The following is a 22,839-nucleotide window of genomic DNA, read 5'->3' on the forward strand; positions in this document are numbered from 1 at the left end:
TGAAATAAGACAAAACTGTGACTAGGATAAATATATGGCCACTGCAATGATAGTCATCATACAGATTTGTTTCCAGCATTAGCGTGACACGTATGCAGTACACATCTGAGAAGTCAGGGGTTTTTTTGGTTTTTTTTTTAAACACACTAAAACTTTTAGTATAAATCTCTGAGTATGTCATAGAAACCTCAAAATAAACCATGCATGTCACCTTTGGCAGAGTTGCTGCTTCAAGATGAAAAACCACTTCCTTTAAAGCCCAAAGACAACAGACGCCATGGTTGCGATAGTGAAAGAGTCCTACACACAAACCCTTCTAGACATCTTGGTTTCACTGAAATGTGTTTTCAGTGAAACACTGTATATTATCATTATTGTTCATCTCTTCGTTAAATCTCTGCAGCATTTTCTGACTTGATACTCAAGCATTTGATCTTCAAAGTAATGTCCTACATCGATATTTGCTACAGCTCTAAGTACTAAGAGTCGCAACATTAATCTGATTCCAGTCTGACCTCTTGTACGAAAACCGAGGTGCAAACTGTCACCAACATGTGTCACCATCTCTGACGACAAAGCTATGAAACTTCTGCTCTTTTTTACCTTTTCTTCTAAATCAAACCAAAATTTTACCCACAGGGTATATAGAGACGGTAACCAAACCACAGACCAAGAAGCCCAAAAGGCACAGTGATTTCATACTGTGGCACTGACAAAAAACAAAACAACGAAAAAATCTGCAATTTGAACTCTAGACATAATTTAAAAAAGAAAGCGGTAAAGGTCTAAAAATGCGCGACCCTTGTTGCTAACGTATTTGAGTCAGAGTTCATTAGGCAGATTAAGAAAGCACGAGGGCGGCAGCAGTAAAATTTTTGGTGTTGCGTGTTTTTGCTCCATCACTTAGTAACCAAACCTCAGACCACACTCTGCTTCTGAAGGGGAAGAGGGGGAGGTTTTTTGTAGGTGTCAAACTTATAAATAGCATGGCCCTCCAGCTAAGATGATCAAAAACACCCTAAAACTCATGAATACAGAGGTTATTTAAAAAGCACTAAGTCACAACAGTTTCCATCAGGACTCATCGGATAACCAAAGTTTCCAATTTGACACTGAAAGGAAATTATATTTACCATAAATCCATAAAACATAGGAAGTATAATCATCAAACAGAACCAGAGAAATGCATTAACTGACTAATTCACTCAGTGTAGAAAATTATTTGTTACAGTGCTTCAGTATTACTCACGCTGCATGCGTGATTGCCAGTTAACATGACAACACTAAACTTTTCATCTACCCACATATCTGCAAATCCAGAAGATCTTTCTTTTGGTAGTCTATTTAAGTATCACCACAAGGTCGACGGCCAAGTGAGTGAAAAGCAGTCCTTGCAGCACTTCACAGAAACATTTTGTGGTGAGAGTGACTCCACTGTAGGAAGGAGTTCAGACAAAACGTGAGACTCTACAGCTCTGGTTGTCTCTGCTTATGTTACGCTGTGCTGTGCTTGGGATCACTGTCCTGTTGCATGATCTAAGCTTTAGCTGGTGGACAGATGGCCTCAAATTTGACTCTGAAATACTTTGGTATACAAAGGAACTCACATGGTTGGTCCCCAGGCGTGGCTGCAAAACAAGCCAGAATCGTCACCCCTCCACCGCCGTGCTGACAGTTGGTACGAGGTGTTTGTGCCGATATGCCGTGTCTGGTTATTGCAAAAATGTTGCTGTGCAATTTGGCCAAACATCTCCAAGTCTGCTGTGCTGCCACATTCTTTTAAGAGAGAAGAGGCTTTGTCCTGTCGTCCAGTCTTATTCTAATCATACTGTCATTATTTTTTATATTTAACATGTTCACCGAGTTCTGTAGAGTCACAGATGCTGAGTTCTTCAATCTCTCAAGCACATCAAGCACATTTGATTGATTGATTGATTTGCTACTAGTGGAACTAGTAAGGGTGTATTTTTCTTTTTACACACGGCTGTATGCAGAACTGGGAAAACTCTTTTTCACATGACTGTTTAATCCCAAGTAACACAAGTCCTCCACTGATTGTTAGGCTACGTCCACACTAAAGCGTTTTCGTTTGAAACCACATTGTTTTCTCTCCATTTTGGCCTCCCGTCCACACTGAGACGGTGTTTTGAAAACGCTCTCGAAAACAAATACATTTGAAGACAGTGCGTTTGCGTGGCAGTGTGGACAGAGAAAACGCAGACTTTCTAAAACGATGACGCATTTTAGTCATGTGATGCAGTCATGTGACCAATTAAACTAAGATAGCGGAGGGCATTAAACAGCAGTTGTTTTGTTTGCTCTCAATTTTGACAGCCCTATTAAAGGTTAATATCAGTTTGTACATGCTCCAGATAGCTTTTCTTCAAATTCTTTAATTCTCACTCGCTTTTGTAACGTTGTACTTTCGTGTTACTCGCAGCAACAACTCCACCTCATTGTTAGTCCATTTAAAAAACTTGGTGCTTTTCCTCGACCTTTTGCCGCGACGTTTCAACGAACCGGAAAGTAAATAAACGGCAGACAGAAATGAGGCAGGCTGAATCTTCTTGTGCTTCACGCATGCGCAGCCCTATGTTGAAGCACAGTATGTATTATTACTCTGCGAGGCTCCTGACCATCAAGCAGTGTGGCTTCATAGCTTACCAAAGTCGTGCTAAAACATTTTGACAGATTTTTTTAAGCGCAGCGTACAACATAAAATCAGTTCGCGGTCAGTAAGCAAAACCAGAATTCATACATAAGGTGCACTTTTGAGGATTTTAAAGGATTTTAAGTGTGCCCTATAGTCTGAAAAAATACGGTACTGAAAAAGTTCTTGTGCTTAACGTGCTTCACTGAGCTGAAATTTAAACGTAAAATATCTTACGATATATGTACAAAGAAAGTCAAAATTAAAAGTGCCTTAAAGGCTTTGAACTGAACATCTCAGTATCTGAACATCTTACCTTGGGCCCTTGACTATCTCTAATTGGTTTAGACCACAATATGGGCATAATGTGTGTCTATTGTTGACCACATGGAGACTTTCAGAATTGCAGAGACTTTTTTTTTTGTTTCTTTTACATGAACAGCTGGTCGCACCGGTGCGATCTAGGATTTTTTTGAACATTGGCACATTGGCGGAATGTGCAGGTGTCGCCGTGTGCTATTGGATTATTGTGGGAATTCCCTATGTCATTTCCCCTTCCTGCGCGTCTGTGCAGAGACACGCGTGTGACACACAAGTCAATCGAACAGCTACTCTAAGCAGCACCTTCATGATCAGTTAAGGCCTCGATATTGGCATAATGTTGTGTGCTGTTGGCTACACAGAGAATTTCAGAGTTGCGGAGACCTTTTTCCATTGCGCCGGTGCGGCCTAGGATTTATTTGTTTTGTCACACCATTGAGAAATTGGGTCGCACTCTAAAGCCCTGACAGTAGTTCCAGTGTGTGCAAAAGTCTGAGAAACCTTTTAGTTAAACCAAGTGAAAAGTCAATAGAAACAGTCACCTGACTGAGAAACTGAAAATGAAGATGTGCCTATTACGCACAGGAAAGTAAAAAAAACAAAAAACACAAAGTGCTTTCAGAATTCAATTTCCATCATCTGAAATGTCGTTCAAGAAACAACAGTTAAAGGAAACTTCTAAAGAAAACTGGGCAAAAGGGTACAACATAAAAATAACTTCACAATAGCTGCAGTGAGGTTTATGTGATATTAGAGCCTTGCTGCATTGCTTCACTGACGTGCAACCAGTTTAAAAGGAAGAATTATAAGTAAACTATCTGCCACCTCATCTCAAACCATTAGATACATGTAAAACAATATCTGGATAAACCGAGCAGCTTTTGTAACAGGTTTTAGATAGATCAAAATAACTGAGCGCTCTATTCCAAAAGCACGACAAATATATTTCATGGATTAAAGAAAAGTTGAGATAACATTTTAGCACAAATGAAACAATCCAAACATAGAACTTTACTGGCGTTTTGAAAGTCTTTTTAATCTAAATTTAGGAAAATTGTTAGAGCACAAAGAGCAAATCACCATATGACTAAAAAAAAGAAAAAAGTAGACAATCAGAGCACTGGGAGCTGCATTTGCATTTACCACAGTTCCTGTAACACCCTCGTCATTTACCCGACACTAAATTAATCACTGTCTGCCACAAATGTTTGCACATTAAGTACGAATTACAAAGAATGTCATATTGCTCACTGTGCACCAATACCTTCTTATACAAGTTTGCCCTTTTGATGCCCTGACCTTGAAAATTTAGAGGGGGAATTTGAACATGTTGCATGTGTAGGAGCCAAAAAACCCAAACAAAAAACAGCAGTGGCGTTTGCAGGGTTACTGAAGTTGGACTACCTGGTATACAATGTTGTGCTACGTGATTGCTAGCGACACAGCTATGTTAGCATAACATTAGCACAGTGAAGCTGGAGGATGAACGCCAACTTTTTTTCCACTTGATAAAAGTTAACGTGAGGGATTCTGGTGGTCAGGGACAAATGCAATTGCATAGCAGGATGCTATACACGGGCAAAACTTCAGTCAGGAGAACAACTGAGATTATTCATCCACAATACGAGGTTAGTTATTAATATACTGCAACAACATGGGAATAGAGCAGCTGCGAGAGAATTCAACACTAATGAATCAATGTTACGGAAGTGGAGGAAGCGCAGTTTTTGGCTTTCCCCATATTTCAAAAGTGCTTCATCTCTTTGCTACGACTGTCGCCCGGAATAATTTGCAGATGATAATGGTTGTAGCCGCTTTCGACCAAAGCAGGCGCAGCTTGATGACATCATCAACATGCGCTATCGCAATAGAGCGGTATATGGCCTGTATTTATATAGCGCTTTACTAGTCCCTAAGGACCCCAAAGCACTTTACATATCCAGTCATCCACCCATTCACACAAAATCTCTATCGTTGGCCAAATATATTGTTTCTATCGTCCACCCCTATCATCAACGGATTCAGAGAATTTGAAGAAATCTGAAGAATATTAAAAACAAGTATAATTTTCTGTCAGAGAAATTCCTGCATGCACTCAGGAATGCCTTCAGAAATTTCCATCTGTGAACTCAATTGTGTCAGTGCCACCAACATATACAGGTTAAATCTCTATCAGGGAAAGAAGAAGCCACACGTGAATATAATCCAGGAATGATTTTGTCCTCTCTGGGCTAAAGATAATTTAAAATGAGCTGAGGCAAAAAAGAAAACTGTTCTATGGCTTTTGGAAAAGCTGGACACTGTGTCCTCCAGACTAAAGAGAAGATGGACCATCTGGATTGTTATCATCTATGATGATGCTTAAGTAATTGACAGCTCGTGCACCTGGAAAGGCACTATCAGGTTTTGGAGTAAAACATGCTCCTATCCAGATGACGATGCTAAACTCCACATTGCATCTATTACAACACCATGGCTTCTTACTAGTAGTAGCAGTAGTAGTAGTAGCAAGAACTACATTTGGAAACCCAAGAAAGCACAAAACACTACACAGTAAACGTCTGTTTTGTGTAACTGCAAAGCTGCAAGGAGAGATTGCAGTTTTTGAGAATTAAAATGAGCATAAATCACCAGCTGCAACATCAAATAATTGACCAAGGGTAGAAAACAACTATTCCATCCATCCATCCATCCATCCACTTATCCTTATCAGGGTCACCGGGGAGTGCTGGAGCCTATCCCAGCTGTCACAGGGCGAGAGGCACAGTACACCATGGACAGGTCGCCAGTCTGTCGCAGGGCCAACACACAGCGACAGACACACATTCACTCGCGCATTCACACCTATGTGCAACTTGGATTAACCCTTTAAAGCCGGTCGGAGCGGGCTCGCTCTGTTTTGCATAACTAGTTTAAAATCCCGGTAGCACTGCAACCACGTAAGCTAGCTCAATAATTTTTTTTTGGATATGAAACCGGACGCGTTGTACTTACATCTTATGCCATCAGCTTGTCCTAGGTCACGGTTTCCTTCCACATATAGCTTTGCAAAAACTGCATAAAACGCACTTGCAGCAACAAAAACATAATTTTCCAGAAACACGCTTTGCCGATCCTATCAGCTGTTCATAACATTTCCTACGTTGGAATAGACGTCAGCGCAAACTTTCGCATGTCCGCCATTACCTGCCCGAAACCGGAAGTGACGTCATTTTGCGGAAATGTAGTTTTTTACCATCAGGGCCTCATGAGCCTATACTGGTGTTTTTAAAAGTTATCTTTGACTTTATGACTTTCTGTGTCATTTCTGGGATGCTTAGGACTAATATTGCACTGCTGGAAATAGTTTATTTTGATGCATATGTTGCTTTTTTGCAAATTTGCACTATAATATTTATTTTCGTTTTTCCTGCAGTATATAAAAATTGGTGTATTTCAAAAATAAAACTATGAAGACACTTAAAATAAATTTCCTGTGGTGGGAAACTATTTTGTGCAACTTTTTTGTATTTACAGTTTTGAGGGATAAGCCTCTTAAATTTCTCTAACTAGAAATATATGTTAAAAAAAACAAAAAAGATTTAAATTTTTTTGTAGTTTATTGCACTTTTTTGCAATTTATGTAATTACTATGCACTTAATGCATACATATTATTAACATTTGGGCTATAATGGTTGTATTGATGTATAGCAACTTGAAATGCTCCCAAAAATGGCACTACAGCATGTAAAAATATAATATAAGCTCTGGCGGACTTGGTTCTATGGTAGGTCTTAAAGGGTTAATCACAAGCTGTGTGCCTTTGGACGGTGGGAGGAAGCCGGAGTACCCGGAGGGAACCCACGCAAACACAGGGAGAACATGCAAACTCCACACAGAAAGACGCCAGCCTGATGGTGGAATTGAACTCAGGACCTTCCTGCTATGCGGCAACAATGCTAACCACCGAGCTGCACAACTATTCCAACCTGCCATATTATTTATAGCTTCAAGCATTTTATTAAGAATCATTTCAACCCCACAGGATGCCTGATAGCTTGAAGTCATGCGAGCCCAAGTAAATGGTCATGCCCATAGCCTTTGTTTCTTCAGGTTACATACAAGTATTACTTTGGCAGAGGTGCGTGACGCATCAGTTCAAAAGTAAGATAAGATAAAAAAGTAATTTTTTATCATCATCATCAACAATGAAACTAGAAATTTTCATTGTTAAATGAAAAATAATTCTTCCCTCACCCCAACCCACAGTTTTTAGTGCCTAAACCTAACCGGCAAGTGAAAGTGAAACCAAGTAGATCATACAAACATCCTAAGGAGACCCTGACCACAGTTTCCTGACTGATAAACCTGTTCCTGCCACCCCTCCAACACCCTGAACTTTGTGTTTTTTGCATCAAGCCACTTGTCCCAAAGCACGCCTTTGTGCATAAATGTGAAACTAAGGGACAAGCTGACAAAACTATGGTATTTGACACAGTGGGATGGAAAAGCATTGATCTGTTTTATGCGTGTAACTACAGTGGTCCCTCGTTTATCGCGGGAGTTACATTCTAAAAATAACCCGCGATGGGTGAAATCCGCGAAGTAGCGAACTTTATTTTTTACAATAATTATAGATGTTTTAAGGCAGTAAAACCCCTCACTACACCACTTTATACACTTTTCTCAGACAGACATGAACATTTTCACACGTTTCTCTGTTGTTTGAACACTCTCGAAGTTCAAACCTTCGAAGAAAAGTCCAGTGTTATAGAATGAAACCAAAGGCACCCGCGGTTGCTTTTGATGGTGCACAACGTTTCGTCGACATTGTTGTTGTTGTGTTTGTTGGGGAGAAAACTTACAAACAGTACAACACTGCAGAGCCACACTGCCAGTGATCGAACATTTCTGTAAATTTGACAAGATGAATGCATTCTGTACTGTACAGGAGACACAGCACGAGATTGATTGACAATTGTCTGCAGCCGATCAGGATGCAGAACACAATGCGCTGTAAAAACAAACAAACAACAACAACAAAAAAACATGCAAAATTGCACACCAAGAAATGCACGAAACAGCCAGGCCACGAAAGGTGAACCGCGTTATAGCGAGGGGCCACTGACTGTACACAGGTAATCTGTACATGACTGTAGCTTGTGTTGATACAGATGAGGAGCAGTAAAGCTACTCCTGCTAACACGGGGCTCATGCTATTCCTCTACTGTGTATGCACTGTGCAAGGTGCAAACATGCCACACTCATGTGCCCACACTCCGGTGCTTACAAAAAACAAGAACTACTTGAGAAGCACTTAAAACTGAAAACTAGGACTGCGCGATATATCGAGATTTAAAAAAAAAAAAATATATATATATTTTTTCATACGAGATATAAGATGTGACAATATTGTTTATATCGATATAGTATATGTTACGTTATAATTATACTTGTGGAGCCGCAAGTTTGTCTCTCTTTCGTCCACTTTTGTCTCTCCGCAACGTAACTCGGCCTCGCCTCTCCTTCACTGAACACAACTTCCCCTCCCCCATAGCATTGCCTGCAGGCAATGACAAGATGGACCGGCAAGTTTCCGTTAACAAGTTACCCCGGATCGCCCCGTGCGTGGGGCTGAACGGCGTCAACGTGTTAGTGAGCTAACCGCGCTAACGCCATGGCCTAGCATGGCCTAAAATCCTTTCATTTTCTCATAAATCGACAGTGCGCCTTATGTATGAATTCTGGTTGTGCTTGATGACCGCGAACCGATTTTATGTTGTACACGGCGCTCAGCAATCTGTCAAAAAAATGTTTTAGTACGATTTTGGTAAGCTATGGAGCTGCACCGCTTGATGGATTGTCGGATCATTACGGCTACCGTAGTCTGGAGCCTCTCGGAGTGATACGTACTGTGCTTGAACGTAATATTACCGTATTGTGTGTATATAAGGACCACAAATTGGCACCTGTAAGAGACACGGTTACGAAGCGGGTTTCAAACTCCAGGCTGTCAGTCACGCAGTAGAAGTTGGGAATAGAGCAGCTGTGAAATCTGACTATCTTTGTTATTATGCTCAGCGTCTTTTAGTTTACATTTTGACGGTACAATTGTGAGCTTTTTGTTATGCACAAAAACAACATTGTTTTCTTTTATTTATGGAGCATTATTATTTAATAAATGCTGATAATTTATTTTTGAGTAATTTCTTCATGTACATCTACGCTGTATGTTAATAAAAGTGCCTGTGTGACATCTGGGACACAGCTTTGACTAAGAACTCTTTTTGTTCTTGCCTTATGTCTTTAAAATATATATATATATATCGAGATATATATCGTATATCGCCATCCAGCTAAAAAAATATCGAGATATGAATTTTGGGTCATATCGCCCAGTCCTACTGAAAACATTTAAAACTTTCAGCTGACAAATTTTGAAGAAGCGGCTTGATAATGTCACCAGCTCACTGATATTTAAAGAGAGGGATATCGATTGTGGTGCGTGTGAAAAAGTCTGGTGTTACGTTCAAAAGCATGGGAAATTTCAAAAAGATCTGGAAAACTGCAGTGGGTGGTTATGCAAAGCAGATGTGACAGAAGGGCCTTCTTCTTGTAGGGCTGTATGTCCTGCTATACTGGAGAAACTCCTGAGCAATTCCAGGTGCACGCAACAGGAATAAAAAAAAAAAGCACAAAGTTGAGCATCCGCAGAGTTGCTTCAAGTGTTTCAGTGCAAGGCATCACTGGACATCCCCCAGTTTCTATAACTGAAGACGTCAGAAGTGTTCTATGAAGGTGTTTGTGACTTATCTCTGTGTGTGGGTTCAGTGCAGCCACACAGAGAAAACAGGAAAATAGATATGTGGTGGGGCGTGGTCTGCGGGGCCGTGCGGACGCACCTGCACGGCATCCGCAATCACGCCCGCCGTGTTAAAACACGGGGACTCAGGGGTTGGTGGTGGTGTGGTGTGACGTGAATCAAATAAAGTTGGCTCTGAACGTCGCTCCGTGGTCCCGCCGTGTCTTATTCATGCCACATTGGTGCCGAAACCCAGGAGGCGGCATGGCGGGTACCTACCAGAGCCAGGAAAGGAAAGAGCTGGCCGAGAGGGCGGCCGAAATAGCGGCCACCCAGCGGAAGCAGGCGGCGGAGGTGCGTCGCCAACAGGAAGAGCTGCGGAAGGAGAGCGAACGCCACCTGGGGAAGATGGCAGAGCTGGCAGCGCTGCTCTGGGCCTGGGCGCCACCCCCACAAGTGTGTCCCGAGGACAGTGAAGCGGTGGAGGAGCCGTGTGGGGCACCTCGGCAGCCGGAGGTGGTGGACGAGTCACGCGGGGGTCCGAGCCTGCCGGAGGAGGAGGAGCAGCCGGGTGAAGGGCTGCTCCTGCCGGGAGCGGTGGAGGAGCCGCTCCAATCGGAGGCGGAGGACGAGGCGGGCGAGGGTCTACACCTGCCGGAGGAAGAGGAGTCGCTCCACCCAGAGGTGGACGAGGGGCTGTGCCTGCTGGAGGCGGAGGCGCAGTGCGGGGAGCCGCTCCAAACGGGAGTGGCGGAGGCGGTGGCGGAGCAGCTGTGCGAGGAGACGGAGGTCCCTGCTCCAGGGCAGCCTGCGCAGCCGGAGTTGGAGGCAGAGGAGCGGGACAGCCCCGCTAAGCTGGGGGTCGGCGGGCTGGCTAGTCCAGCCTCGCTGCCACCAGTCGATTCTGTGCGCCTGACGTCTGCCCAGCCGCCTGGGTACAGGAGCTCACGGCCATGCCTGTGGGGCCGTGTCTGCTTGCTACGCGGCCGACCTCCGGACCAACTTCGCCGTTGCCGCTGGATGCGCGGGCGGCCACCAGAATGGACGCTTCCCCGTCGCTTGGGCTGGGGCGCCGATGTTTTGGGCCGAGTCTCGCCCCAGTTTGGGGGGGGGGAGTAGGTTCGGCCAGATTGCTCCCCGGCCTCAATCGGGCGATGGGGGTATGTGGTGGGGCGTGGTCTGCGGGGCCGTGCGGACGCACCTGCACGGCATCCGCAATCACGCCCGCCGTGTTAAAACACGGGGACTCAGGGGTTGGTGGTGGTGTGGTGTGACGTGAATCAAATAAAGTTGGCTCTGAACGTCGCTCCGTGGTCCCGCCGTGTCTTATTCATGCCACAAGATATTATACTGGTGGCTCCCACAGCCAGCTTCCAAATAAGTGGATTGAAAAATCCCCCAAAATCTGTCCCAAAAATGACAGAAGACTTTAACCTTATTCAAACCTTATTCGAATCAGGTGGGGATATTTTCCTAAGTTTTCTTTCCTCATATGGAAACACTTTGGCTTGGAGACCATAAGACACACATGACACAAACTCACTAGCGGTGAAAGCACTGGACTCTGTAATAAGGATCTAGCAAGTTAAGGACTGGTTAATGTCAAAATGCTCAGGGCTGCATTGCGTGTTTTTTCTAGAAGGGTGCTTGTACAAGCCAAGTGTTTAAAATCATAACGGAAACCATCTTCACAGATATTTAAATTCCATTTTCACACCCATGCCCTATAGCCAGTTTACACACAACAAGATTATCTGCTTGTTGCAACACTCACTATTCATCTACTTCCTTCTCTCCTGCTTGTTAAGACTTGTAATTCCCATTTACGCTGGGAATAAATATAGATGAAGGGGACATGCTTTAATATTTCTGATTTGTGCAAAAAAGCCTTTCCCCCCCAAGTTTTCCACATCAACTAAAATCAATTAAAGTGCATTTTTTCAGAATTTCCAACAGATCTGCATACGTATTTGGGTTATGTAATAACAGTTTAAAAAGTTAAAATGCGCTTCATTGGAACCGGAAGAGGTTGCGGCTTTACCAGATTTGATTGACACTGGTGTCTCCTAGGCAACATAAGGAAACAATACATGAGATTCATATCATCAAAGCTTTGAAATGCTGATTGAGTAATGGAAATTCAGACATTTTCTTTCCCTTCTCCATATCTTAAAACAGTAAAGAAGCTCAGACTGAAAACCACAAATCTGCCAGGTCAAACAGTCACTATTATGGTTATAACTTTGGATGATGTCTTCATAGGGCCCAAAAAATATAACTTGGGTTTGTCACCACATCCTTGTATGGGACATTTCCTTTTATGGCTGAAGGAAGCTTACATGTAATGTGGTTTGTGAGGGAGTTGAGGAAATCCAAAGCTTGGTGCAGTGGGTGAAGTGTGAGTCAAAACCTTACCTGAATCTCGAGCTCAGAGATCTGTTGCTGGAGTTCAGCCATAGCAGCAATGTTGTCAGCTTCCCTCAGCCTCACTGCCATTACTTCTTCCTTGCTCTGCAGAAAACAAACCAGAGAACTCTCAGGCGACAACCTCTCTAAGAAATCAATTCTTTTTTTTTTTTAACTTTACAGATTTAAACCACAATAGCGCTGCAACGGTTTGCCCCAAAGGTGCAAAGTGTGGAGTGCAGCAGCAGTTTGTACCTTGCATTCAATCTCAGCTTGTCTCCTCTTGATTTCTTGCAGTTGCACGTTCAGATCTTTGTTTTGTGTTGTCAGTTTCTGCACGCGCTCCTGCAGAGAGCGACTCTCCTGCTCCGCTCGACGCAGCTGGTTGTTGTGAATCTGATTCTGAATAAGCACATTTAAAAAACAAAAAGCAAAAGCGGATTATTTCACGTTATTGACTGATAGGTTCAGGATAAAGAAACTGAAACCTAATGCGACTTTCAGCACTACTTCACTGTTCCAGTTTCTGTGTTGCATACAAAGGTAAATGCTGCCCCCTGAAGGCTGCTGTGTGAAATTCAGGGAGGGAATTCCCTTATTTTCCAGCATATTTACTACTTATCACACTTAATGCACATTCACTTTTCTTACTGATGTTTTCATATTACAATGTACCTTTAATTGTCTGTAATTAACTGCACTGCAAGTACATAAAAACTCTGAAAACAAAAGTCTCTTCCTAAAGACTGCATACAGTATGAATTGTATCTCTGGACTGAGAAGGATATCTGAATCACATATATTTGTGAACATGTGATGAGGAATTTGAATAATGCTTTTAAAGATCTAGATCAGGTTATAATCCAGATAACAAATCAAATCATAAATTATATTAGTGCTGTTAGACCGATTCAACCTCTGACCTGTGTCTCCAGCTCCAACATCCTTTGCCGCATCTCTCGAAGCTCTGCCTGAGCCTCGGCCTCACGTAGCCTGACGCTCATCAACTCGTCCTGCAGCTCGCTCATGGTGTTCTTCTTAGGACTGTCCTTCCAGCGGCTAGCGGTGCGTGCCAAGTGACGCTGGAGAGGGCGGGGACAGTCAGTCCTGTTTACCATCACTTACCAAATAAACACTTGACTTTTACCATTTGTGTGTCATACCAGATCTGTGCTCTGTAACTAGCAGGAATTACAGGGTACCTGCAAATCCTCTTAATACGACTTTAAATGGAAATACACATCAAAAGGGAAAATGTACCCTCTTCAAATAAACACACAGATGTGTCTAATTAGAGCAAGAATTTTTTCAAAATGTTTTTAATAAATGTGAGAAGAAAACAAAAATATTATTTTTACTCTAAATGATAAGCCATTGTTCAAGGTTTGAAACAGCTCCTTTAACTAGCTTAAACTTGCATCTTCATCTTTCTTTAAACTAAGTACTACAGCTGAGTTAACCAACCTATCTGTTCAAGTTTTCACATGCTTCATGTTTTCAATCAGCCTGAATGGATTAATTAAACGGCAATTAAGCCAAATCAAATGTTCTGAATTAAACCCATTCTATCTTAAATAATTACTGTAGTCAAACTCATGAATCACTGTTTGAACACAAGTTTACTGTGCCGTTAAAACTTCACAGCCTTAATTATGCAGTTGCGTTTAAGTGTGCAGAGGGAGAAAAAACAGAAGCACTGCATATGAGCGTTTCTCACAATGGCATGACTAAAAGCAATCTAAATTTAGAATATTTAAATACTTTTTGAAAACCAAAATCCACTCTGATTTTAAACAGCGTAGTTTGGTGTGTGTGTGTACAACATTTGCATTATGATTTGTTGGGGTTTTGATCAGCTATTTCAAGTTGTCCTGCGTGCTGAAATCTTGGTGCTCACCTGCCAGTGGTCCTCCAGATCTCTAACCTGCTGTCTCAGCTCTTTCAGTCCAGTCAGCGCCTCCGCTTCTCTCAACTTCACCCCGATCAGCTCTTCTTGCAGCCGCGCCACATTGGTGTCATCTGGTAGCGACGTGTTCCTCTGAAAAAGGTGGAAAAATCAAATTTTTCTTAAACCTTTGAAAAAAGAAATGACAGGGTAGGCCTAGATCACAGTAATACTCTTTGCCGGCTGAGGTTTAGGCAGTACAGTCCCACTGCAGATGCATTAAAATGACACAACTCACTTTTTCCATATCGAGAATCTTGTCTTGCATTTCCTTGAGTGCACACTGGGACTCTGCTTCCTTTAGTCGGGCCTGCACGAGCTCTCTCTCCAGCTGCAGGACGGACTCCTCAGAGAAGCGTGGGGGTCCTTTCTACAAGGAAAAAAAAAGAAAGAAAAGAAAAGAAAAAACAGAACAAATGAGCACGCAGAAAAAAAGCAGGAAGGACAGCAAACATAGCTGTGTGCACTCACCTCAAACTAAATTCAATCTCCAGTAATGTCCACAATACTTACACTGATCCAAGTACTCTCAATTCCTCTTTACATTCATTTCAGCTGACATCAACCATTTTTCCTTTCACTTCCACATAAATAATTCATGAACAATCTTTGTGTAGCAAGATAGCAAATTATGTAAAACACAGTAAAGCCTGCACATTATCATGTGGAATCCAACCATTAATAATTAAGGAGATGTGTTGTGCAAGGTGAGGATTCAATGAACAGTGGGCCATGTGTGAAATCTACCAGCCTGAGATACAACCTGCTTACAAATTCATGAAAGCATTTCTGAGAATGCAGAAGAACATAAATTGAACTTTGTAGAAATCTGTGTCTCAAAATGAATCCATGCATGCCAAAACAGATCATTACCTAAAGTGAGAAAAGTCCTGCTCTGCCATTGCAGATGCCCCACCATGTATCCAAAATCAGTTGTTTGCAATGTTTACAGGCCCAAAAGTAATTTGTAGCACACCTAATAATAATAATAAAATAGTCATCCTGAGGTTGTACGTACTGCACATCACACACAGACCTGGGCAATACCCCAGTCTCAGTGTCACAGCTCCAGTCACACTCAGGTCAGCCAGATGAGCCAGCGCAACCTGCCTGCCTCAGACTGTCTGTGGCTCTTCTTACCCCTTGTGGCTGCTGCTGCTGCTGGAGCTGCTTGATGGTTTTCTTGGCCTGCTCCAGCTGAGCACCGGCCTCCTCGCTCTGCTGTTTGACTGTAGCCAGCTCCCGTTTGACCAGGTAGTTTTCCTCTGCCTCTTGAGCTCGAGTCACTTGTCCCTTTGGACATAACCAACCGATGAGGGGTGGAGTGAGCACGACAGGAAGTGAAACGAAAGGACGGAATGGGTGGGCAAATCAGAGAAGATGAAGGATTGGATTTTCTAAGGACATGCTTGTTTTTAACTCTAAGCAGCGGGTGATTTAGTTTTAATTCCTTAGATGTATTTAGCATCTTTTGTGATTCTCTTACTTTGTCTAACATGCCACCATGTGGTTTTCCATGCAGTTATTTAATGATGTAATCAGCTGTCATAATCTGGATTAGCACTGTCACTGCCCTTTACTAATCATAAGCATGCATTGCTAAAGAGAGACAAAAAGATGGAAGAAGGAAAGTCCAGCATAATTTCTAAGGGTAAAAAGAAAATGAGGAGTATACCTGGATCAATCTATCTGCCAAGGAAGCGCTTTCCTACAAAACAGAAATATCAACAAGAGACAGCAGAGAGAGAGAGAATCCAGAGGACAGTTTAAAGCACACAAAAGAACAACTGATTCTTTAAAAGAAGACGTGCAATGTTCATTTTCCCTCCAAAAATATTTGGTTTACGCAATGAGGTATAAAAGGAACATTGCAAAGCAGGTGTGGTGAAAAAGGTGCAAAAATAAGCTGGTGACAGAGTGAAGAATTGGGCGGTGCAGATAACAAAGAGGTTTCAGACAGGAAAAAGCACAGGGCAGCCCGAGAGTGAAGTTTGCTATAATAGCAGCATGACGACAGTGTTAAAGAGCGGTGTTTTACTTAACAGAGGCGCTGGGGCTCTGTGGTTTATCCAAGCTTTTAGCGGTTTCAGTTAGTGGAGAGTTAAAAGATCCTGAGAGTTACGTGACGAGGAGCAGCAGCCTCGAGTTTGGTTTAAACTAACGGACTCGTTTCCGCCCTGCAGGCAAACACAGCGTAGCAGACACCCTTAATATCCTCAACAGACCTCATGCATGGTGCCTTTACCAGGCAGTAGAAGTGCCCATTCAGAGAGACTCAGTGTTGTGCACAATGACACAAACAGTGCACCCTGACATGCAGTGCTTTGTATGGACGTCAAGTATCAAGCAGCTCCGTTCACATTTCAAACAGGCTTCTCTGCTTCTGTTAGTGGGGTCAGCTGGGTTTTTAAATTCTCCACATGACCTAAAGCCCAAATCCATCAATGTTTCTGACTTTATCTACAATCAGAACATTCACCATGCCAGTCCATGATGGCGTACCAGCAACTTTCAACTAACACAGCTCAGTTAGTGAAAGACAAGACTCCGTCATTAGGAAATACACATGATATATGGACATAAACAGCAGAATGGGTTAATGTAAAGTTGATGAGGAGAGCGCAGTGTCTGACTGTGACAAACACTGATTCACTCACTTTCTCTAGTGTGTCTATCCTCTGCTTCAGAAGCCTGTTCTCTGTCCGCAACCTCTGAAAAAGACAGAATTGCAAAAAGACATGAGGAAAAAAATACTACAAATTGTTTACATGGGATGCTCTGGGACTTTAAAGTATGTCCACACACCTTTATCTCCACCTGTTCCTCCATCTCTTTTGTTTTGATTGTAGTGTACTCCTTTTCTAACCTAAAAAAAAAAGCACAGAGCATCTGTTAAAACAAATCAAGCACAGAATGATTAGAATGAAGTCGGCTGAATTGATTTCCATGTATCAATTTGGGATACAATCACCTTTCCTTTTGTCTTCTATATTTTATTGCTTCTAAAAAAGATATACGTTTCTTTAAAGAGACACCATTACAAATGGAAACTCTGGAATTTCCCTGGCCCCTATACTGAACAGGTACACAGAACGTTTAAATGTGTTGCTTCCTCCACTTGGAACGGGTATCAACCAAGTTTTGAATTTGCAGCATTCAAATATTAGCAGTCAATTTGCTCCAGTGCTGACTGAAAAATCTTGTCTAAAGTTATGCAACAGTTTAAAAACAAAAAAACAAAAAGGGGGTTCAGCTGTAAAAGAGGAACAATGAAAAAACAATCACAGCAAAAAAAAAAATCTCTGAAAAAGGAAGTTATGAAATGCCTGCTGCGCTTACTTTTTCATCTTCTTGGCGTTGTATTTAACTTGATAAGCAGCCTGGATGACCTTATCTGGTCCACTGTCCAACTGGTGTGGGATGACCTTCTGAAAGTGCTGAAGCACATAAAGAAAGCGGGGGCAAGTGTCACACCAGAATGCATGTTTTAGTCACAAGCTTCTCTGACCTCAAAGGACCGCACTAAACATCAGCATGCCCACAAACTGGGACGAGATGAGAGGTTGCACATAAACAGAGGGTGATGGAGGCTTCTCCCCTGGAAGTGCTGCTGGTGATTCACCTGTAACATTCCCTCCATGTCGAGCTGAATGAGTTCCGCCTGGTTCATCTGCAAGATGGCGAGCCCCACGCGGAAAACAATCTCCAGGCCCTGAAAAAACCCCACCAGTAATGAGCATGAAATAATACTCAGTGCGCTGTCAAATTTATTGGACAGTGGACTGAGAAGAAACAGCCCGAGTGATTGTGATTTAGAGAAAAAGAAAAAGGCCACACTGCTAAAGGTGACTGTAACTGTAGTGCTTAATTTTGTCCAACAGGTGGCACTAATGGATAACTTTTATTTGATAGCTGATTTTACCTAACTGTTCTTAAAGCTGTAGAATAAGTGTACTGGCCTGAAATCATCTCTAAACAAATACTCTTAAAAATTTAAGCACAGACTCTGTTTTTCTGAGGTGGGGCTATTAGTTCACAGTGACTTACAATAACAGCAGCTTAAGATATAACCCCCAAACCCTTTTCAGATTAGACACTGATATAATGATGGCTCATTTCCAAGTGGACCTATTGCACTCATTTCCAGCTCAACGTTTTTATTCACAGGCTTTACTAGAGTAGCCTTGCATGAGTCACAGTTCAAAATCAATCCTGGGCCTTGGTGCACCCCCTCAGTTCATACACTGGCAGAAACCAGCAGTTTTAGTTCCTCTTTTAGATCGCAAAAACTACAAGCAAACAGAAGTTTAAAGAAAAAAGAAGACAGAAGAAGCCAGTGTTGTAAGAATGTGAACACAGGTGTAAATTTCAAGCTCAGTAAAGAGAATGACAGAAAGATTCATACAAGTTTACAGAGCTTATCGTTCAGCCACAGTTTGCTTTAACTGACCTCACACATGAAGATGTCAAAGATCCTCGTAGCAACGGGCAAAGGGAAGGAGGTGAGGAAGATGGTGAGGAACCAAGAAGAGGCATACATGGAGGTATGAAAGCTCTGAGCTTGGAAATGTATATGAAGCTCTGGGAGTTGCTCCTGTGAAAAAAATAACAATCAGACTCACTATTGTTGAAGCTTACATGTTGGCAAAGCGTTACTCCCCAAGCTATGAGGTGTCTACCTGGATCATGTACTCAAACTGATACATGCAGAGTCCCAGCTCAGCCATGCTGGGTTTGAAGAGTTCTCGTAATCTGTAGTCCTGCATCAACTTCACAAACACGCAGAATGCTTCCTCTTCGGGCATCTAGAAAAATATTATGATAGTGATTAAATTACTAGCTGGAAGTTTGTGTTACAGTGTGTGAGAGTATGTGTGGAGAATACAATCATTACCTGCATGAGCAGCAGACCCACAATGAACGCACTTCCCTGACAATAGCCGACCTCACGGTCCACCAGAGAATATGCCTAAGGTAATAGAGATTATCGTTACAGGAGTCTCACTGAAGATCAGATTTCTCTCTTTTTCTTTATTAAACCACCTTAAAACCAAATACCAGTTCTTGTTACTGGAACACAAGACTTATCTCTTTATCTGCATGCAAACAGGTTTCTTAGACACCGCAGAAGACACACCTTCATGACATTGAAGAGCACTTCCTGACCCAAGCTGTCTTTCTCCTTGAAGAACTCGTGTTCGGGATAAGTGCGAGCGATGTCTCTGCGTATGAGCTTTTCGCAGGGTGACGTCATCTTTAATAATTCTGAGTACTGATCCTTGATGGGCATATTCTGGGCATTACACAACAGCTGCCACACTATAGCTCGAAAATGATGAGGAATCCCTTTCCTAACAAGATCCTGTAGAGAAAAAAAAGAGCAGATATTTTCTTGATGTTCTTAAAGTTTTCTGCAGGGTGTAGGCAACAACTTTTTAAAATGAAACAGTTTTGTTCTTTGTTCAGGTTTTATGATAGTGTCAGATTTAATATCCAGTCACACAATTCACCTGAACAGCTACCCTGAGACACCCCTGAGCAAGGTACCGTCCCTACACACTGCTCCCCGAGCGCCCAGTGGCTGCCCACTGCTTCACTGAGTGAATGTTTTAAATGCAGAGAGGAATTTCCCCACGAGGATCAATAAAGTATACATTTAAATTATGTTTTTTGTGTGTGTCAAAAATCTTTTCATGGGAACCGCAGTCTAATAACGCAAATGTATCCGTTGCAGGTTAAAATAATTAAAATCTTTAGTGCACAGGTCTGTCAGAGAGTCAACTCAGGCTCATCAGGCCAATGAGTTTCTAATTCATTAGTGGAAATCCAGCATTCGCGTACACAGGCATACACGTGGTAGTGTAAATCACTGTGGATGTCTCTTAAACAGTGTAGTCATGCAGCTAGAGCATGTAGCTGATGTTAATAAATAACTTTTTTTTCTAAAAAGTCTGCACTTCTTCACTTTTTGTAATGTGAAAAAAAGCTTTTCATATTACATCTGCCAGAGTATAAGTGAAAAAAATACTAAGAGCTCCGCAACTCTATTCATTCATTTGAAACACCTTTATACTGCTGCACTGTATTAGCAGTGCAGAAAAATGATGACTTATTTCCACTCAACTTGGAGGAATCCTTATCAGTACTGGTTTCCCCTTCAGTGGACGTGTCGAACCACAAATGGATCGCAAAAGGTTGTTTTTTTTTCCCCACACTGAACAGTTTATCATAAAAACATCTCCCCAGAGAGGCAGTGGACTAGCTTCATGAGTTTAATGGTAGGGGAAACCATGACAATGTAAAATGAATCCATGGGAACCTAAACGCACATTTGGGATTCTTTTTTCAGCTCTGAATGTGAACAACAGAAAGAAAAACACCAAACCCTTCCGTGGAGAAAAACAGAGACCTGCATCTTAAACAGGATTAAACCATGGGTATGCCTCAAAGCCTAATATTTCTTTTTCCACTTCAGCACACTGTGCATCTTTTTTAATAATACAGTTTCCACTGCCAAACATAATCTTGTCAGTGATACATTCTGTAGAGTGATTTATTTCCATATACTACTGCTGATACAATTTGATTAAGCAATTTCCTGTGCTGACAGGGAACAGTCATTTTTCCTGCTATGCGGCCACGTGAGTGAGTGTGTGGTTGTGTATGTCTGTCTGTGTGCGGTGTCTGCGTGCATCTGGTCAGTCCAGGGTGCATCTGGAGCAGAGGTCCACCCACACATGCTTTCAGCAGGGGACCCCTCTCCCCTCTTAGAGGTTAGATAAGACAAACCAAGCTTTGTTCTAGACTGAAACAATGCACCACAGTCTCAAACCTTGACTGTTGAACGAAAGCTGCCTTATGAGTCACAAGAACTATTCAAGAGCAGAGGGTCTTAGAAGATTACATATGAAATATAAAGTATTAGAAAGACGAACAAATCAGGGATTTTGCTGACAAGTGCAGAAAAAATTTACGTTTCTTCCTTCGTGCAACAGAAACTGTGTTTCTTGTAAGCAGAGCGGAAGAAAACAGCAATTTTGCGGAGGCCTCAGCAACTGTCATTAATATCCTAGGCTAGTTGCACCCATGCGATGATGACTACTTCTGTTAAATTACATAATAACACTGTGTATGTTCACAGCTCCTTCCCAGCACTTCCCCATTTAAACATCCAGCAACAAGAACAACAGAAACTCCGTCCCTACAGAAGACATTAGTCTTTTGCATGATTATTTTAATTAACAGAAACTTTACAGTAAAATATTTCTCTGTGTCAGTCATCTAAGTAACAAAAAGAAATGGGCTTGAAGTCTCTATGGTTATAACAAACGTCTGACCATAAATGCTGAGCACCTAGCTGTTCTGGCACAGCTACTGGTTGTCAGTTTTCCTAAATGACCCAAAGAAGGCTTCAGTTTGAGTAGAATTCAACAAAACTTCCATTAACAACACTCAGTGCATAAAGATTATTACGGGGCTTAACAGAGTAACTGTAGAAACAAGCAAGCTAAAATTAGCGTCAAATATCTACGTCTGAAATAACAAGTTCAAGGGCAACCCCACAGGGTCACTGAGGACAGAGATAGCCTTTAAATTATCACTGGACCAAGTAAACAGTCACGTGAACTGGGCCTTTGTAACATTTGAGCCAGGGAAATTCAAAAGGCAGCAAAAGATTATAAACACAATTATAATAACAATAAAACAAATAAGCCATGATTTGAAATATGTTAAGTTAAACAATCTTAATGCAGAAACAGCAGCATCATTGGACCCTTTTTTGCAACCTAGAATAACTGTCATGGAGTTTTACTGTTTTTAAGTGTAAGTGTGAAGAGGTTTATACAGGTTTGAGACTAGGAGGAGACGCAAATCCCATTTGGTGTTTTGCGAGGAATGGCATCAAATTCTGCTAAATCAAATATGCACAGCTATCTGTTTTGCTGACCCCGTGTGAGTAAAGGAGCAGCTGAGAGAAGGCTCTTTACCTCGTCTTCGAGGCGTCAAATGTCTATTTGTAAGCTAGTAAAACAGCCCAGGCTGAATAAGCTCTTAAGCAGGTCTGCACATGATCAACCGTCACCTCACAGGTAGTCATGTGCACGAGTCTCACCTTAAGCTGCTTCTCTTTCTTCTTGCGCACATCCTCCCATTCATTGACAATTCGCCCCCACAAGATCCATGAGTCCTCCTCCAGGTGGGAGAGGTTGGATGAGGCGGAGGAACTGGACACCAGGGATGAGCCACTGTTTCGCCTGGAGCCATTCATGGAGCGCAGCGACTTGCTGTCTGTCTCCAGTAGCCTTTAGAGAAGGTGAGAGGCGATATATACTGTGAACATTTAAGAAACTGTGCAGAGACGCAACTACATTATACCGTGACTTTGTCAATGTCTGTCCATCAGACATCCCATTTACCAGGCAAAGTACAATTTCACATCTTCAGGGAAACCCAGACCATAGTGAGATCATTTTGCAAAACACTTTGCAAATGCAAAACACAGTTTGAATGAAAGCTGTGTGGATATATATAGAACTTTCAACATGACAGGTGCATGAGATATTATATGAAAGCTAAAAACAAAACTAAAAAAAGAAGAAAGAGAAAGGACTGTAAAACTATAGCAAATGGAAATATTTACTTAGCTAGTTTAAATCTTATGCATTCTTTTGAGGACTATTATTTACACTAGTGTATCTAAACAGCTACTGTTTTGACACATAATAACCGTCTGC

At 42.1% G+C, this 22,839-nt stretch overlaps 1 protein-coding gene across 4 annotated transcripts in view; it reads right to left on the reverse strand.

The window, feature by feature from the left end:
* Window positions 1-22,839, reverse strand: part of evi5b (ecotropic viral integration site 5b) — a 46,936-nt gene that overhangs the window by 7,542 nt on the left and 16,555 nt on the right. For 3 of the 4 annotated variants that reach the window (XM_085399442.1, XM_085399441.1, XM_085399440.1), the window contains 16 exons: window positions 22,218-22,407; window positions 19,242-19,466; window positions 18,999-19,073; window positions 18,784-18,909; window positions 18,555-18,698; window positions 17,727-17,816; window positions 17,444-17,541; window positions 16,910-16,970; window positions 16,762-16,815; window positions 15,780-15,812; window positions 15,245-15,397; window positions 14,343-14,474; window positions 14,057-14,197; window positions 13,083-13,241; window positions 12,415-12,561; window positions 12,169-12,264 (listed from right to left, as the gene is read on the reverse strand). In XM_085399442.1, coding sequence (XP_085255568.1) covers window positions 12,169-12,264; window positions 12,415-12,561; window positions 13,083-13,241; window positions 14,057-14,197; window positions 14,343-14,474; window positions 15,245-15,397; window positions 15,780-15,812; window positions 16,762-16,815; window positions 16,910-16,970; window positions 17,444-17,541; window positions 17,727-17,816; window positions 18,555-18,698; window positions 18,784-18,909; window positions 18,999-19,073; window positions 19,242-19,466; window positions 22,218-22,407 — 1,924 coding nt within the window. The remainder of the gene's footprint in view (window positions 1-12,168; window positions 12,265-12,414; window positions 12,562-13,082; window positions 13,242-14,056; window positions 14,198-14,342; window positions 14,475-15,244; window positions 15,398-15,779; window positions 15,813-16,761; window positions 16,816-16,909; window positions 16,971-17,443; window positions 17,542-17,726; window positions 17,817-18,554; window positions 18,699-18,783; window positions 18,910-18,998; window positions 19,074-19,241; window positions 19,467-22,217; window positions 22,408-22,839) is intronic. The other variant, XM_085399443.1, reaches the window with a different exon arrangement.

This window comes from Rhamphochromis longiceps, linkage group LG23 (assembly GCF_057381845.1).
Source record: "Rhamphochromis longiceps isolate RC_006_pf linkage group LG23, R_longiceps_female_GT1.1, whole genome shotgun sequence".
In the NCBI taxonomy this organism is placed as follows: Eukaryota; Metazoa; Chordata; class Actinopteri; order Cichliformes; family Cichlidae; genus Rhamphochromis; species Rhamphochromis longiceps.